Source organism: Phocoena sinus, chromosome 6 (assembly GCF_008692025.1).
Source record: "Phocoena sinus isolate mPhoSin1 chromosome 6, mPhoSin1.pri, whole genome shotgun sequence".
NCBI classification, from domain to species: domain Eukaryota; kingdom Metazoa; phylum Chordata; class Mammalia; order Artiodactyla; family Phocoenidae; genus Phocoena; species Phocoena sinus.
In genome coordinates, this window is record NC_045768.1 from 55,689,100 (window position 1) to 55,707,517 (window position 18,418).

At 38.6% G+C, this 18,418-nt stretch overlaps 1 protein-coding gene across 7 annotated transcripts in view; it reads right to left on the bottom strand.

Moving 5' to 3' along the window:
- Nucleotides 1-18,418, bottom strand: part of AK3 (adenylate kinase 3) — a 46,663-nt gene that overhangs the window by 8,304 nt on the left and 19,941 nt on the right. For 2 of the 7 annotated variants that reach the window (XM_032634267.1, XM_032634266.1), the window contains exons 2-5: nt 12,032-12,151; nt 10,678-10,850; nt 9,914-10,032; nt 1,839-4,810 (exon numbers count right to left, since the gene is read on the bottom strand). In XM_032634267.1, the coding sequence (XP_032490158.1) occupies nt 4,690-4,810; nt 9,914-10,032; nt 10,678-10,850; nt 12,032-12,092 (474 nt within the window). In that variant the 5' untranslated portion in view covers nt 12,093-12,151 and the 3' untranslated portion in view covers nt 1,839-4,689. Of the gene's footprint in view, nt 1-1,838; nt 4,811-6,596; nt 6,675-9,913; nt 10,033-10,677; nt 10,851-12,031; nt 12,152-12,802; nt 12,824-18,418 lie in introns of those variants that run through there. The other 5 variants (XR_004350268.1, XM_032634268.1, XM_032634263.1 and 2 more) reach the window with 5 other exon arrangements.

Below are 18,418 nucleotides of genomic sequence, written 5' to 3' on the forward strand. Positions count from 1 at the left end.
CTTCCTATCAAATGGAGAATGAACATAGGAATAAAATCCCCAGTTTCACAGAAATGTAACTTGAACCATTACTTTCCATTCTTCTCACTTTTCCCCAGGATTTGCCTGTAAGCTTTAAAATTGTTTTGAATTTCATTTTGCCTTAGGTTAGAGGTATTAAAAACTGAAGACTGGAAGGAGAGAAATTATCAACAAACTGAGTAAACTATTCCGGAAGGATTTTTTGGCTTTTGTTTTCTAAAACAGAAGAACTATTTAAAATTTGGCTATGTGTATTCTTTTACTTTCAAAGGGAAGTGTTGTATCAGTGTGAAAGTGATTGGATTTATTTTGGGAACTACTGACTGATGCCATAATTTGCACTTAAAGACTATAACTTACAATTTAGCAGTACTATAGTACTCAGAACAATAAATTGATATCCTTTTTATTTTTCTTTATTTTGCTTTACTACTAAGAACTAACTCCTATTAGGAGAAATGTCTTCTGTTTCTTAAATAATAAGAGTATACTAAGCAAAGGAATAATTTATATTTCACGTTAGACAATTTTCTCCAAACTATACAAACCATGGAAAGTCCAAACAAATAAGTGAAACCTTTGACATCAAAGTGTCCATCAGAGATTATTTCATTTGATAAAATTAATCTTCCAATAAAAGATTTTTTTAAGATTTTTAAAAAATAGTTTTCACTATTCCCTGTTAACTCAGTCTCATTTTATTAATGGTGGTGGAAATAATACTGATTTAAGATTATTCTCTAGGAGAGAAAGACGAGTAACATTCTCATCCAATTGTACCATTAGTGGGCTCTTTCAAATATTGCCTAAAAGCTCACAATCTCCTGTAACTTCTCTCTAGGAAAATTGGGACTTCTGTCCGCCTGGCATTCCTATTACCCTTTTAAAAGTGAACTAATTAGATGATGCCCAAAGAACATGGATATAGTTTAGTTAAGTAGATTCTCTTACAGGATGAAAACATTGTGGGTTTAGGCAAAGGGATCCTGAAGTTAATCTTGGCACATTTTCAGAGAAAAATAAAAAGATGTCAGTTTACTGTTCTCAAAGTCAGTCATGTATTTCAGTTCTTAAATTGATATGTATGGGACAGAAACGTACTTGTCTCAGCTGAGGGCCAGGCTTTTCATTTCACTGCTGCTATATCATATGCATTTTAAAAGTCTATGCATTCATTTCCCATCTGTAATGGACATGTACATACTATTTCACAGGTCTTCTAAGAAGCTGACTCATCTAATAAGTATTTATTTGCTTGCTTACTAGGTAAGCTAACTGGGGGGGAGGGTACAAAGATGAATAAAAGTTGATTATGAATTGCTTACCATCTAATAATGAAGTTGAAGCCATTCTCATAAGGCTTGAAGAATTACATTTAAGGTTTGATGTTTTCTAAGTATGAAAATGATTTTTAAAGATTCTCACATATTTCACTTGTTTCTTTAAATGGCATGATTTGTCATGCTATTTACTCTTCAAACACTTAAGAGTCCTTTGGTAAAATATGACACCACCAGACTGATTTACACTTTGTCGTGCAATTTGACCTGCACGACAGTTTAACTTTTTACTCAATGCTATATGGAAAAACGTGATCATTAGTGAGCTAAAGAAAAAAAAAAAAAGCTAGAGCTGGGTGTGGACTCTGCAAAACATATGGGCTTTCACCAGAAGCTTTAAACACAGCTAGACTATTTTGTGTTTAAAATTTTTATAACTTCTAAAATCAGAATCTTGAATTGCAAAGATAGGAGGGCTGTTTCTGCAGTTTACCAGTGTCTTGGAATATTTTCTTCTGTTAATGAAAAGACAACTTATGTTTTAAAATACAAATTTATTGTTGTTGGTTACAGTATTACAGAAATTTAATATAATCTGAGGTCTGTAATTACCATGATTTGTTGTTAACATAGGTAAGTTTTGTCACAAAGTATGAATGTCCAAAATATTTTGCTCAAATACCATTGTAAATAGCTGGAGGGGAAGCAGCTGTGGTGTAGGGTTTAGAAATCTGAACTATTTCAAATGGAATTAAATAAGATTTCTGGATGGTACTAACCGCCACTTTGCATTTCCCACAGCACATTCTGCTTATGAAATTTGTACCAAAATAACTTGTGGTACTCTAGAAAATAAGGTAATGGGTTGAAGTCTTATTAGCTTTTAACTAAGGCATGATAGCTTCTGGCCATGGCATTCAACTCCAGACATATTTTCATGTGACACATAAATCATAATGATAGTTATTATAGCAGAAAACAAATGCTTTTTTTAATAGTGCAGGCGTCTCCCAAAGTAATGGATGTATGTGCAAAACTTTGGGTTGTTTTGGGAGTGGGGAGGGAATGATCACAGGAAGAAGGGTCTTAATTTTCATAGCTATGTTCTTCTATCCCTCTTTTTGATTTCTAAATCTCCTGAAGGTGTCAAGAAGGCCAGTATGGCTGCAGTATTATGGCAGGAGATAAAGTGTAAAATGAAACCAGCCTACATATCTAAAACAGTACTGTTTTAAGACAATTATTATTTAGAAAGCAGACTAATTCAGAAGCAAATGAGACATCAGGGCAGCAGAAGGGACGGTGAGATAGAGTGGGCCCTATGAATTACCAAAGACAATGTAATATCCACAGTTCTAAATTTTCATTTAATTCTAATACACTGATATTAATGTATGTTTGATAATTCATAAGTTTAGTAGTTCCCAACATTTTTAGAATGCACATATTAACATTCAAATAAGGCATTAAAGGAAGTTTTGTGAAGGATGAAATGTTTACCATAATACTTTTTTAAAGCCTTGGTACATTTTTGAAAGATCAATATTGAATTTTTAAAAATCTAAGAAAAGTAAGGTTTTTTTCCCCACAAGATATGTAAGAATCGCTTGCTGGCATTTGTATTTTCAGTGCCTAGCATAAAACAGGCCAAATTTTCAAAGGTAGTTAATAATGGTTTATACGATGACTTGTTTCATTTCATCTAGCACCAAGTAAGAGATTGAAGATATTGTCGGATTTCTCCTTCACCTCTCATTGCCCTGCTCTTCCTAACAGGCCACCGTGTAAGCACACATCCCGTTGCCCCACTAAAGAATCAAATCATTTTCGTTTTAAAATGGCTGTTCAGATTACATTCACCGGCAGAATTCTTCCCCATTAAGGTAGGATAGCAGTTAACACTAGTAGCTGTCAACTTCTTTGATTAGGAATAAAGAACTCTTCTAAGCAAAATCAATCAGTTTCCTGTTTTTTTTAACATGTCATGTAAATCCTTTTAATTGCTACACCTTTACTAATCATGATTGTTATTTATGTCAAGGGAATTTTCCCCAGGCAAACATGATTGATTTCCTAATGAAAAAGTATGCTTATTTTACGTAGTGCCATGGGTTTTCTCTTATGCTTCTTTCTTTCTTTCTTTCTGTCTCTTCTCTTTCTTTCTTTCTCTTTGTTACTCATCAAGGCAGATCATACATTTGGATCAAAAAGAGAAACTGGCAAGTAGATCCTAAAGCACACATTTCTTAACCTGAGTAACACCTGAAAACATAAGAGTTTAATTACATATTCTATTGAAAATTCAACTTTGGTGCTTTTGCAAGAACTTATGCTGTCAATTTCTAACAAATCATATCCCTCAGTACACAACTATTTTCAAAAGAAAATAAGTCATAGAAAAGTATATTTTCCTATATGCTAATTGGTACACTTTTATAGCAAATCAAAAATCTGGAGTAAACTGAAAGTATGTTTAACAACAAAATATAGCATATATGGCTACTATAAGTTTGCTAGTGTAAAGTGTAAAAAAATAATAGACACCTCAATTAGAGTCAGGAGACCAGAAGGGGGAGCTCTCATGACTTGTGAAGATAGTAGAGCCCAACAGAAGAAGACAACTCTCCTTTCCTGGCAAGGACTCAGCCAATGAAAAGCCACGGACTCTTTGTTTACTATAGCCCTCCCAACTTCCTTTTCCCTCTATAAAAGCATTCTCCTTCCCTTGCTGTGAGGAGGACTTGCACATGGCTCACCATGGTTGCAGACCCCAAATTGCAATTATCTGCTGATCTCGAATAAACCCATGTTGCTGGAGAAATACCTGGCAGTCTATTTGTTTTAGGTCAATAAAAGGCAGCAGTGAATTTGCATTCTGCAACTAATCTGTAAATCCCGTTGCTTTTTTTCTGGAATTCTGTAGGCACAGTGTCCCACAAAACTGTGTACCACAGTGCTAGAGATCTCTTTTAGCATCAGTCTACACAAAAGCCTCTGATAAGACACTTCGCACAAGTGACATGGAATTTTTTTTTTACTTTTCAAGAAAAATAAGGAAACTTTATCAACCACTCCTCTTCTGAACAAAACGTAGATTATTACCAACTGCTCTTTTAATTATGCTCAGTAATTTTCAAAAGTTGAGACATCTCTGATGTTTTTAAATTGTGCATCCATAGAAGATAACTGGATAAAACACAATAGACATTTCAAAAGATGAATCTTCACGTCTGACTCATTTGGCACATCCTTAATTTCCAGAATAAAATCAGCAGAAATAAAACACAATTTTCAAAGAATTTATACATGCCAGAGTCTTAGGACAATGAACTTCTAAATGCACAGACAAGGAGCTTCTGCTCATCTTACTAGTTATATGCACTTTTCCTCAAGGAGTAACTGATGCTTTCTGGTTTATTTGTGGAACTTTTGTTTGTAGGAAAGCATATACACATGGCCAGATCTTGTTGGTTTCTGTTCCGGAGAATGTTTCCAACACCCCTTTTTTCCTAAGGATGAAAAACAAACAAAAAAAAGACAGGTCTGACAGCATAAAAAAAGAAAATCATGGGCTGAATGGGAAAAGATATTTGGAAATGATTTATCTGATAAGGGGTTAATTCCAAAATATACAAAGAACTTATACAATTCAACATCAAAAAAAATAAACAATCTGATTAAAAAATGGGCAGAGGACCTGAACAGACATTTTTCCAAAGAAGACATACAGATGGCCAACAGACACATGAAAAGATGTTCATCAAAAAAAAAAAAAAAAAAAAAAGTTCATCACTAATCATCAGGGAAATGCAAATCAAAAGCAAAATGAGATATCATCTCACACCTATCAAAATGGCTTTTATCAAAAAAACAACAAATAACAAGTGTTGGTGAGGATGTGGATAAAAGGGAACCATCATGCACTGTTGGTGGAAATGGAAATTGGCGCAGCCACTGTGAAAAACATGGAGGTTCCTCAGAAAATTAAAAATAGAACTACAATATGATCCAGCAATTCTACTTTTGGGCATTTATCCAAAGAAAACAAAAACGCTAACTCGAAAAGCTATATGCACCTCCATGTTCATTGTAGCATTATTTATAATACCCAAGATATGGAAACAACCTAAGTGTCGGACGAATGCATAAAGAAGATGTAGTATGTATATAAAATGGAATATTATTCAGCCATAAAAAAGAATTAAATCTTGCCATTTGCAAAAACATAGATGCACCTAGAGGGTATTAAGCTAAGTGAAGTAAGTCAGAGAAATATAAATACTGTATGATTTCACTTGTAGAATCTAAAAATCAAACCAAATGAACAAACATAACAAAACAAAAACAGACCCACATACAGAAAATAAATTGCTGGTTGCCAGAGGGGAGGGATACAGGGGAATAAGGGAAATAGGTGTGGGATATTAAGAGGTAGAAACTTCTGGTTTCTACAGAAGTTTAATGTAAAATAAATAAAATAAATGTCATGGGGATGCGATATACATCATAGGGAATATAGTCAATAATATTGTAATAACTGTATGGTGACAGTAACTAGACTTATTGTGATCATTTTCTTTCTTTTTTTTTTTTTTTTTTTTTGTGGTACGCGGGCCTCTCACTACTGCGGCCTCTCCCCCGCTGCGGAGCACAGGCTCCAGACGCGCAGGCCCAGCCGCCATGGCCCACGGGCCGAGCCGCTCCGCGGCATGTGGGATCCTCCCGGACCGGGGCACGAACCCACGTCCCCTGCATCAGCAGGCGGACTCCCAACCACTGCGCCACCAGGGAAGCCCTGTGATCATTTTCTAATAAAAAAATATTGAATCACTATGTTGTACATCTGAAACTAATATAATATTATAAGTCAATTATACTTCAATTTTTAAAAAATGAAAGAAAAAAACCCCACAGGTCTGGGTTTTCCTAATGAGCTTTTCAAAATGATTCTTAAAAGATGATAGTGTAGATTTAAGGGTGTCAGTAAGTATAGGTCTGTGTGATCAAAAGAGAAAGGCACTTGGCTGGGTGTTAGAAAACCTAGATTTTGGTTTCAGTTGTGCACTCTGGCTAACACAAATGGTCACTTTTAAGATGCACCTATCATTTTTTGAGCATGTGCTAAGTGCTAATAATTCATTTAATCCTCTTTAAAGCTCAAGTTTCCTTATTTTACTGATAAAACTATGTGTTAGGGATGTAAAGCAATAACCCAACTCACCAAAATGGTAGTAGGTTTCCAAACACAGGTCCTGCCAAACATCAGAACATCCTTGGCTTTCTCTGTCTACTTACCCCTTTGCAAGACAGCTTTCTAATACTTGATTATCCTTCCTTCTTTCACTTGGTTTATTTTTTCTCTATGCTCTCCTTCTGCATTTTAGGGAAAAGGGAATTTTAAAACGTTGTTTTTATTGTTTCCTATTGGGTTTCTCCATTTCTCCCCAGGCAGATTTGTCTGGCTTGTTACCATGCCAGCAGCCAAAGTCTATTCACTCCAGTTTCCTGAGGGTTCAGTGGTGATAAGTATCAGAATCCAGGGGCTGCTTTTCAAAACAGATTCCTGCCAGAGATTCTGGCATTCCTCTTATTTACTCTCCTCCTCCAGCTACTCATATACACACTGGCTTAAAGGCCGCAGAAGAGCAAATGAAGAACTCTGGTTTATTACTTTCTAAAAACAGGATCTGTCATACTTGTGCAACCTTTTCACTAGATTTTAAGATGTTTCACTGGGAACAAAAGCATTCCTTTCTGGATACCTCATAAGATTTGCCAGTTAAGACTATGTTAAATAATTCCCACTGTTTTCTTGGTAAGAAACATCTGTTAAAGCCCTCCTGCTTCTAAATTCACAGACATCTTGTAAAACTTTCAAGAGAACAAGCTTCTTAACTGTTGTAAGCCTCTTGAAGAGCCACCTTAAAGTCAAGCCAATGTCAGAAGTGGGTTAATTACTGAAGGAACAACTATAGGCACCTATTCAGTCCTAAAGCTGTGTACCTTGGACAAACATGTGTCACCTTAATTTCTATGTAATAAAATGGAGCCAGCTTCAGCTATTGTTCCTCTAAAAAGTAAAAGCATCATATCGCTTGTAAACGCAGACTTAATTACACTATCAGATGTCCCACAGCTGAGAAGTTTTAAGAGCAACAATACAACTGTCGGTATTTTAAAATAACAATGCAGACTCTAAGGCTGCTGCAAATACCACTTGTAATTGTTGGTTAAGTCTAGTCCTAGTTTTATGTGCAGGAGCTTAGACGGAAATGCTTTGATTGATGCCAAGAGGTAGCAAAAGCCAGAAGCCGAGAAAGACTAGGGTACCTCCTGAAAATAGGGACCCGGGCCATACACTTCATCTCTACAGTCTTGCCCAAATTCCCTTCCCACATTTTACAGAACTAATCCCTACAGCCACTGTATTTCCACTGCATTCTGTTATTACCTCTGTTAATAGCCTCACAGTGTTCTTATCTGCTCAGCAACAATGTGTTCTCCCTTCTTCTGGTTACTTTTGAACGAATAACAAACGCCTTTTAGGGAAACAACCTTTTCATCAAACTCAGTCTGTGAGATTCAGATGGTACTGTCCCTACTTCCCAGACTCAAGTATGGACATGATCAGAGCTAGTTAGTACTAACTCCAGGACTTTTGCAGGCAAAGAGGCTCTCTTTTCTGCTGGGGTAAACTGGTAGGACGTGAGCTGGAATGTTGAGGGGCTCACACAGGGAGAGCCCACCTGAGATTGAAGCCAACATAAGGAAGTGGAGTGACCAAGGCCTGATGACACTGTTTGAACACCTGGACCCAAACTATCTACCTTTGGACCCTTTAGTTACATGACCAATAAATTTCCCTTTTGCTTAAGCTAGGGTGAATTAGGTCTCTGATTCACATAAGCACGTATCACATTGTATGATGAATATTGTTTACCCAGCACTTTGCCTCATAAAGAAGGTGAGTTTCTTTGGGGCTGGCAGGGACTGGGTCTAATTACGTGTGTGGACCAGGGGCCTAGCTAGCACAGTGTCAACCGAGTAAATTATAATCGTTACCACTGAGTGATTTAACAGTGCCAGGACTGCTGTAAGTCTTTACAGGGGCTCTCTCACTTCACTCCCTTAACAACCCTATAAAGTGGGTACTATTTAATACTGCTCTGATTTTACAAGTGAAGAATTTGTGGCACAGAAGTTGAAACACCTTGCCCAGGGCCACACAGCTGGTAATCTGCAGAGCCAGGCTCTTTATATAATCAATCACAAAATTATAGTAACAGCTACTCCCTTGTAATTTCACCCTCCAGAAATAACTATTAAAATAATTTGGAGACTACTGCTTCAGAATTCACTGCATAGTTACCCCATTACAACAACAATAATAATAGCTAATAATCATATAGTGCTTAATGTGTGTCAGACACAATTCTAAGGGTTACACATATTAACTCCATCTTTCAACCCTTTAGTCTCATCCCCCTTTTACAGTGGAGAAAACAGAGGTTAAACAAGAGGTTAAGGTCAAGTTAATAAATGGTGAGCTGGGATTTGAACTTAGGCACTCTGGCTCCAGAGTCTGTGCTTTAACCCCAGCACTGTCCTGTCCTAATGCTGAGTCATTTTTCAGTAAGTGAATGAATGAAAGGAAAGTGAATGTAATCAATCCTCTGTTAGGAGAGGGGAAGGCTGAGTAAAGAAACGGAATTATTTCTTAGCCTGAGTCAATTATTAATTCAGTAGAGTTCCCATATTTGTGGTGGGATATGACTTCCCTTAAGAGTTAACAAAACTATGTTTGAATATAAACTTCTAAAGACTGTTTGGCAAATAAATGATCTGAGGATTACGTCCTTTGAGAGTCTTCTGTGCTGTAGTGTCCTCTATTGTCACAGGGAGTGGGCACCATTAGGTTTGCCTCCCCGGCATTCATTCCAGCTCTCCCTCCACTAGACAACAGAGTTTGGGTGAGACTGACCCACTCCCTGCTCTGGGTGTGGACCAACGAGTGTAATCTCTCCCATCCCAGTGACTGATTCAGGAATGGGCAGTAACCTAGGCCTAGAATACAAAGCATTCCCTGACCACAGTGGCTGTTCAAGTTGGTTCAATCTAAGGCTTTTGTTCACTGTGGGGAAGGCGACCCCTCAGCCTTTCATAAAGAGAATGCTGTGGCTGTTCCTGGCAACCATGTATAACTATGCAGGAAGCCTGAAGACAGAGCCAATACAAAACAGAGAGAAGAGCAAAATTCCGATCAAACCTAGGGGCAAATGAAGCCCAAACTACCTTCTGGCCTTCTCTGTTACACAAGCAAATACATTTCCTTTATTTATTTTTATTTTTTTTTGCTAAGAGTCTATTTTATTGATTTCCACAGCTATTACAATGAAAGCAAATGAAAGCAAAAAACTTTCTTATAAGCTTAAGCTTTTGTTTTGATAGACAATTTATCAAAGTATACAACATTTTAACATTTCCTTTATTATTTAAACCAATTTGAGTTGGATCTTCTGGTATTTTAGCGTTTTGGCTATAAAGCATGGATAATCAGAAAATGATTTAGTGATTCATCATACAAGAGAAGTTGTGAAAAGTGACCAACTCACCGGTAGTATTCCAGGACGGGCTCTGTTTGGGCTTCGTAAGCCTTCAGTCTCTTGACAACCGTCTCTGGTCTATCATCCTCACGCTGAATGAGAGGCTCCCCAGTCAGATCATCAATGCCCTAAATGGGAGTTAGAAGATGCTGGCATCAAATATCATATTTTTGAAGGATATTTTTATAGGTAGTTAACTGATTTTTAAACAGACATCTATGCAAGCAGCAAACAAAAATGTGTTTTTAAATAAATGGAATCAAATCCAAATCCAGGTCATTGCGACACAGAGCCATGAGACCCCACGATCATTTCCACAGTGTCAATCACCTTCTCTTTAGAGCAAAAGGTTTTCTAAGCAGCCTCTAGATAATTTTATATTATATATTATATTTATGTTATATATTATATTATATATATTACATTAAAAACATATATATACAAAAAGATTCAGCTACAGACTGGGAATCTCAACTGCAAGCCCTAAATAACCCAAGGTGTCATTAATCCCTACTGCCCCAATTTCTAACACACTCCCTGACACAGAGTAGGAAATCAATACATGCTTTTGAAGGAATAACCCCCGTTGCTCCTGGGGATGCCTTTACTACCAAGCTGACTGGACTAGACGATTTGACTACACCAAGTAACCTGAGAACATGCCCTCAGGAGTTCTGGTCATCCAAGGGTATCCAAGGTCACCTGTGAGTGCAAGAGGACTGGAGACAGTTGGCTACGCTGAAGGCCAAGTCAGTTCCCCCCTAAATACTCACTATGGTTTTGGGAGGGTTGAATTCGATGTTGTAGACACGGCCACTGCCTGGATGGATCCAGCGAGCAGTGAGGCGTTGCTTGATGACCTCAAAGGGCACGTTCAGATTAATCACTGTGTCTATCTGATAAGCTCTATCCAGGGCTTCTGCCTGTGGAAGTGTCCTTGGAAAACCTTTACAAAGTAAATTAAAAATCAACAAAGGGGGCTTCCCTGGTGGTGCAGTGGTTGAGAGTCCGCCTGCTGATGCAGGGGACACGGGTTCATGCCCCGGTCCGGGAAGATCCCACATGCCGCGGAGCGGCTGGGCCCGTGAGCCATGGCTGCTGAGCCTGCGCGTCCGGAGCCTGTGCTCCGCAACAGGAGAGGCCACAACAGTGAGAGGCCCGCGTACCGCAAAAAAAAACAAAAAAAATGAACAAAGGAAGAAAGAGCCATGGGGAGAAAGGGGAGAAGGAAGAAAATTAGTTAATATTGAGCAATGTGAACAAAAGCAATAACACCAGGAAGGCGGATGACAACCTTGTTGTAGTTGTAGGGCAGCCGTGATAGTTAATTTTATGTGTCAACTTGTCCAGACCACAGGTTGCTCAGATATTTGGTCAAACAGTATTTTGGGTGTGTCTGTGAGGGTGTCTTTTGGGGTGAGATTAACACTTAAATCAGTTGACTGAGTAAAGCAGATTGTTATCCCTAATGTGGATACGCCTGGATAGAATAAAGTTGCTGGCCTCCCCAGAAGATAAAGGGGAATTCCTCCTGCCTGACTGCCTTGCAATTGGGACATGGCTTTTTCCTGCCTCTGAAATCAAACTCAAACATCACCTCTTCCTGGGTCTCATCTGCCTTCAGACTGAAACTACACCATCACACCACCGGCTCTCCTGGGTCTCCAGGTTCCTGGCTCACTTTGAAGATCTTAGGACTTGCCCACCTCCATAACTGTGTAAGCGAATTCCTTATAATAAACACCTCTCTCTAGAAACTAAACATCAACATATCCTCAAGGATCCCGCCACACCTCTGGCTGGGGAATGTTTACAGCTGATTGTAAGTTACTCTCCAGCCTTCCTTCTTCCTTTTGTGATCCTCCCTTATCCTAAATATTCTCAAAGAGCGGGGAAGGAACAAAAAGTCATATCTGAAGGAGCTTAGAAATCATGCAGTCCATTTCCCTCTTTGCATTTAAAAAAAAGCAGGCCAGAGAATATGACTGGCCCCCAAGGCCCCAGGGTGGGGAGTGACAGCACTCAGGTCCCCTGCCCACCATCCATGTCTGTAGCGCATGAAATCCTCACTCTCCTGTCTGCACGCATCCTTTTGGGCAGCTGAAATATTCTCAATATTCCACTTACCATCCAATAGCCAGCTATATTGGGTGAGATTTTTCAGCTCATGAAGGACCAACCGAGTCATGACATCGTCTGGGATGAGCTTCCCTTGGTCAATGAAAGTCTTGGCTAACACACCAATTTCTATAGCAGAGGCGGGAAAAAAGAAAAGTCAGCAAGTGCATCTATTCTACCCTATTCTAGTCCTCTAGGAAATTGGTTACCTAAAGACGCTCCCTGGATAACACACTCATTTGAAAATGTGCATCATCAACTTTTGTGATAAAAACAGAGATTACAAAATAATCTACGCCTATTTCAAAATCTCCATTACATAAAAATAATGGAAAGCTATAAACCAATATGTTAGCAGTAGTCATCTCTGTTAGAATTGTTATCTTTTCTTTTTTTTAACATATTTTCACTTTTCTGTGTTTTTCTAAATATTCTATGGGAAAAAATATATATACTAACTGAAATTATTTTCTTTTTAAATAAGAAACTGAAATAGTCATTATTTTTAAGTGGCTCAGTTTAAGTGCTGGCAATCATGTTACTATAGAGATTTTTCTAATCCTCTAAGTGATGCTGCTGTCACAATTCAGTTTTTGACCAGATCAGCACTGTGATCATGTTATATTTTAACTAATGAAATACATGAAAAGAATTTATGAACAACTTTTATGTATTACCTATAATTGTATGTCATTCTTACACAACAGTATTTTCATTTCCTCATCATCTCTTACCAAACTATTTACACACATTCAGAACTTTTCATGCCACTGTAAAAACCTGTGTACTGGGCTTCCCTGGTGGCGCAGTGGTTGAGAGTCCGCCTGCCGATGCAGGGAACACGGGTTCGTGCTCCGGTCCGGGAAGATCCCACATGCCACAGAGCGGTTGGGCCCGTGAGCCACGGCCGCTGAGCCTGCGCGTCCAGAGCCTGTGCTCCGCAACAGGAGAGGCCACAACAGTGAGAGGCCCGCGTACCAACAAAGAAAAAAACAAAAAAACCTGTGTACTTATAGTTTTGTGCTCTTTTTTCACTTAGCATGATTTTGTAAATATTTTTCAGTGATTTTATATAGTCATTTAGTCATTTTTGGTAACTAATACTCCATCAGTATATATCTATGTTTGATAAAAATATACTCTTTCGGACTTCCCTGGTGGCACAGTGGTTAAGAATCCGCCTGCCAATGCAAGGGACACGGGTTCGAGCTCTGGTCCGGGAAGATCCCACATGCCGCAGAGCAACTAAGCTTGTGCGCCACAACTACTGAGCCTGTGCACTAAAGCCCGCGAGCCACAACTACTGAAGCCTGCGTGCCGCAACTACTGAAACCTGCACAACCTAGAGCCCGTGCTCCGCAACAACAGAAGCCACCACAATGAGAAGCATGAGCACAGCAACGAAGAGTAGCCCCTGTTCGCCACAACTAGAGAAAGCCCACGTGCAGCAATGAAGACCCAATGCAGCCAAAAAAAAAGTCTACATCAAAAAAAAAAAACTCTAAAAAAAAAAATAAAAAAATATATACTCTATCATGGCAATATATACTGTTAGACATTTAAAATTTTAAATTAGTCTTGATTTTTCCCTACCACTTCTGCTTTTAAAGATCTTAACACTCTTTTTTTTTCTTTTTTTTGGGGGGTGGGCTTCTGAGTTATTTCTGATGGATAAATTCTCAGGATTCAGAGATTAAACAGTAAAAGTTTATGACTGTTTTCATGGATACCAAGGGGGGAGAGGGGGTGGGATGAATTGGGAGATTGGGACTGACATATATACACTACTATGTATAAAATAGATAACTAATGAGAACCTACTGTATAGCACAGGGAACTCTACTCAGTGCTCTGTGGTGACCTAAATGGGAAGGAAATCTAAAAAAGAAGAGATATATGTATACATATAACTGATTCACTTTGCTGTATAGCAGAAACTAACACAACGTTGTGAAGCAACCATAGTCCAATAAAGCTTTTTTTTTAAAGTTTATGACTGTTTTCATAATTCTTGGTATGGACTGACATACTGACTTCAGAACATATCCTAAATTGTCAAATTCATGAAACTTTAGATTTCTAACTAAACACATTAACTACATGGAAATTGGCTGCCGTATGACAGGTATACTGCTTGGGTTTATAAACAGCATCTGGAAGAGGCCCTGGGTTCTGAGAGCGCCCAGGACTCTCTAAAATACCCTCTTGGAAAGGTCCACATACTTAATATGTGTGCACCTCTCTGTTGTCAGGGTTTTGACCACTGCTCTAGGGAACACAGAGCTCAAACTCAGTATTGAGGAAAATCATAATTCTCCAAGGCTGAATCCCTAAAACTAGTATTGGTCCCTCCCCTCCCCTCTCACTCTTCAGGCCAAGCCCTCAACTAATGGCAACAAATGGATTGAGATGATTGGATTAACTAATAAAGTACCTAATTTTATATTAAGTATAAGAATAGCCTTAAAAAAAGATGATCTGTTCTTGCCATTTCAACACTGTACCAGAGACTGTAGCCAGGGCAATGAGTCCAGAAAAAGAACAAAAGGCATCCAGAAAGGAAGAAGTAAAATTATCTCTATTTCTAGGTGACATGATCTTGTATTTAGAAAATCCTAAGGAATCTACTAAAAAACTATTAGAACTAATAAATGAGGTCAGCAAAGTTTCAAGGTACAAGATCAAAAGTATACAAAAATGAACAATATGAAAATGAAATTAAGAAAATTCCATTTACAATTGTATCAAAAAGAATAAAAAACTTAGCAATATACTCTTTTAAAAAAGCACAGAACTGGTAATCTGAAAACCACAACATTGTTGAAAGAGATTAAAGAAGATCTAACTAAATGGAAAGATAGCTTATATTCGTGGATTAGAAAAGTTAATATTAAGATGGCAAGACTCCTTGAAAATGATCTACAGATTCAATGCAATCCTATCAAAATCCCAGCTGGTGTCTTTGTAGAAAGTGACAAAATGACTGTAAAATTCATATGGAAATGCAAGGTATCCAGAATAGCTGAAAACAATCTTGAAAAAGAAGAACCAAGTTGGAGGACATGCACTTCGGATTTCAAAAGACTGTTTGTACTGGCATAAGGATAGACATAATGTTGCTATGAATATTCATATATAAGTTTTTGTGTGAACACATGGAACAGAAATGAGAGCCGAGAAATAACCCCTCACATTTACGGTCAGTTGATTTTCAACAAGGATACCAAGCCAATTCAATGGGGGAAGAAACAGTCTTCTCAACAAGTGGTGCTGGGAAAACTGAATATCCATACACAAAAGAACAGATTAGGTTAGGTGGGCCTCTATCTAACACCATATTAAAAAATTAACTCAATATGTATATCACAGACCTAAATATAAGAGCTAAAACTACAAAACTCTTAAGTGGACTTCATTAAAATTTAAAACTTTTATGCTTCAAAGAACACCATCACCAAAGTGAAAATCCAATCCACTGAATGTGAGAACGTTCCTGTAAATCATATACCTAATAAGGAACTTTTATCTAGACTATCTAAAGAATTCTTACGACTCAGCATTTAAAAAGGAAATCCATTTTTTTAAACGGGCAAAGGATCTAAATACAAAAAAAACAGATATATGAATGGCCAATAAGCACATGGAAAGATGCTCAACATCATTAGTCATTAGGGAAATAACAAATGGAAACCACAATGAGATATCACTTCACACTCACCAGGATGGCTGTAATCAAAAAGACATAACAACAACAAAAAAAAGACAAATGTTGGCAAGAATGTTGAGAAATTGAAACCCTCATATATTGATTGTGGGATTATAAATGGTATAGGCGATTTGGAAAACAGTGTGGCAGTTTTTCAAAGGTTTAAACAGAGTTACTACATGATGCAGCAATTCAACTCAGGTATATTTTTCCAAGAGAAATAAAAATGTAAGTTCACACGAAAACTTGTATGTGAATGTTCACAGCAACGTTATTCACAATAGCCAAAAAGCAAAAACAACCCAAATCTTCATCAAATGACAAGTGGGTAAATAAAATGTGGAATATCCATACAAAATTATATTGTTTAGCCATAAAAAGAAGTGAAGTACTGATACATGTTGCAAAGTGTATGAACTTTTTTTTTTTTTTTTTTGGCTATGTTGAGTCTTTGTTGCTGTGCGCGGGCTTTCTCCAGTAGCGGCGAGCGGGGACTAATCTTCATTGCAGTGCGTGGGCTTCTCATTGCTGTGGCTTCTCTTTGTTGTGGAGCACAGGCTCTAGGCACGCGGGCTCAAGTAGTTGTGGCATGCAGGCTCAGTAGTTGTGGCACACAGGCTCAGTAGTTGTGGCACATGGGCTTTGTTGCTCCGCAGCATGTGGGATCTTCCCGGATCAGGGCTCGAACCCGTGTCCCCTGCATTGGCAGGTGGATTCTGCACCACCTGGGAAGTCCCAAAGTGTATGAACTTTGAAAACATGACAAGTGGAAAAAGCCAGACACAAAAAACCACGTATTACATCACACCATTTATATGAAATGCTCAGAGTAGGCAAATCTAGACAGACGGAAGGAAGATCAGTGGTTGTCCAGGGCTGGGAGCATTGGGGGAAAATGAAGAGTGACTACTAATGGGAATAGGGTGTCTTTTTGGGGTGATAAAAATGTTTTAAAATTGATTGTGGTGATGGTTGCACAACTCTGAATGTAATTGAAAAAAAAACACTTATTCATAGTTTAAGAGGGTTAATTTTATGTAATGTGAATTATATCTCAATAAAGATGTTTTTTTAGAAAAAGTAGGACTTCCCTGGTGGCACAGTGGTTAAGAATCCGCCTGCCAATGCAAGGGACACAAGTTCAAACCCTGGTCCGGAAAGATCCCACACGCCGTGGAGCAACTAAGCCCACACACCACAACTACTGAAGCCTGCATGCTCTAGGGCCCGCATGCCACAACTACTGAGCTTGCATGCTGCAACTACTGAAGCCCGCACAACTAGAGCCCATGCTCCGCAACTGGACAAGCCACTGCAATGAGAAGCCCACGCACTGCCACAAAGAGTAGCCCCCACTCACCACAACTAGAGAAAGCCCGCACACAGCAACGAAGACCCAACACAGCCAAAAAAAAAAAAAAATTAAAGATAAAAAATACCTGGTAAGCAAAACAAAACAACAACAAAAAGCCACTCATAAAACCAACATTACTCAGGAATAATTATCATCAAAACTGATAATACAGGGCTTCACTGGTGGCACAGTGGTTTAGAGTCCGCCTGCCAATGCAGGGGATGCGAGTTCATGCCCTGGTCCAGGAGGATCCCGCATGCCGCAGAGCGGCTGGGCACATGAGCCATGGCCGCTGGGCCTGCGCGTCCGGAGGCTGTGCTCCGCAACGGGAGAGGCCACAACACTGAGAGGCCCGCGTACCACACACACACACAAAAAACTGATAATATACAAACCTCCAAATATTTTGTTTTATGAGTAGATAGTCCCATGCATAGTCTAATAATCATTTTCATATCACTAACAACTTTCTATATCACTAAACACAATAGTTATCAAAATCTGAAGCCTGTAATGCTTCCATTTAAAAGAAAAATAAAAATGATTCAACTCTCTACGTCATAGTCTAAGCAGTTTGTTTATTACATTTCAAGTTTTTACTGCCTCTTAAAATTACACAAGGACTTTTGTCCAGCATATTCTTTGGACATTTAGTAAATTTTTATTCCCTTGATTGCGTATAATTTAATGTATCTAAATAGACTCCACATTAAAAAAAAATGTCCTTTTTTATTCAAAAAGTTAACGAATTTGGGAGCTTCCACACCTACAAAACACAAAAATCTAGTTTAAAAGTAAATCATTCAAAATAAACTGATTTTCTATAAAGTTATTCACAAATAAAAACAGAAAAGGAAGCTTAAAAGGGAATAGGAAGGGTTAAAACCAGCTTTTGATTTTAAGGATAATTATCAGAAATTCTAAAACACAGAAACATTAATACAAAAAAACCATTTTTAATTCTATATCTCCTTTTAACATCTGGTCATTCTTATAAGACTACTCAAACCAACCACACCTCATATCCGAACTAACTGGAAACAACTTATTGTTTGAGCAGCTATGAAGTACAAAAGAGGGCCTGACCAACCTGTAAATACAGTTCTCTTTTATATACGCCAAGAGAAAGGGCTACAGAGAATGAATCTAGTTCCTGCCAAAAGGGCTTTTAGCGCTTCCCTGGTGGTGCGGTGGTTGGGAGTCCGCCTGCCGATGCAGGGGGTGTGGGTTCGTGCCCTGGTCCCGGAGGATCCCACGTGCCGCGGAGCAGCTGGGCCCGTGAGCCATGCCCGCTGGGCCTGCGCTCCGCAGCGGGAGGGGCCGCGGCGGTGAGGGG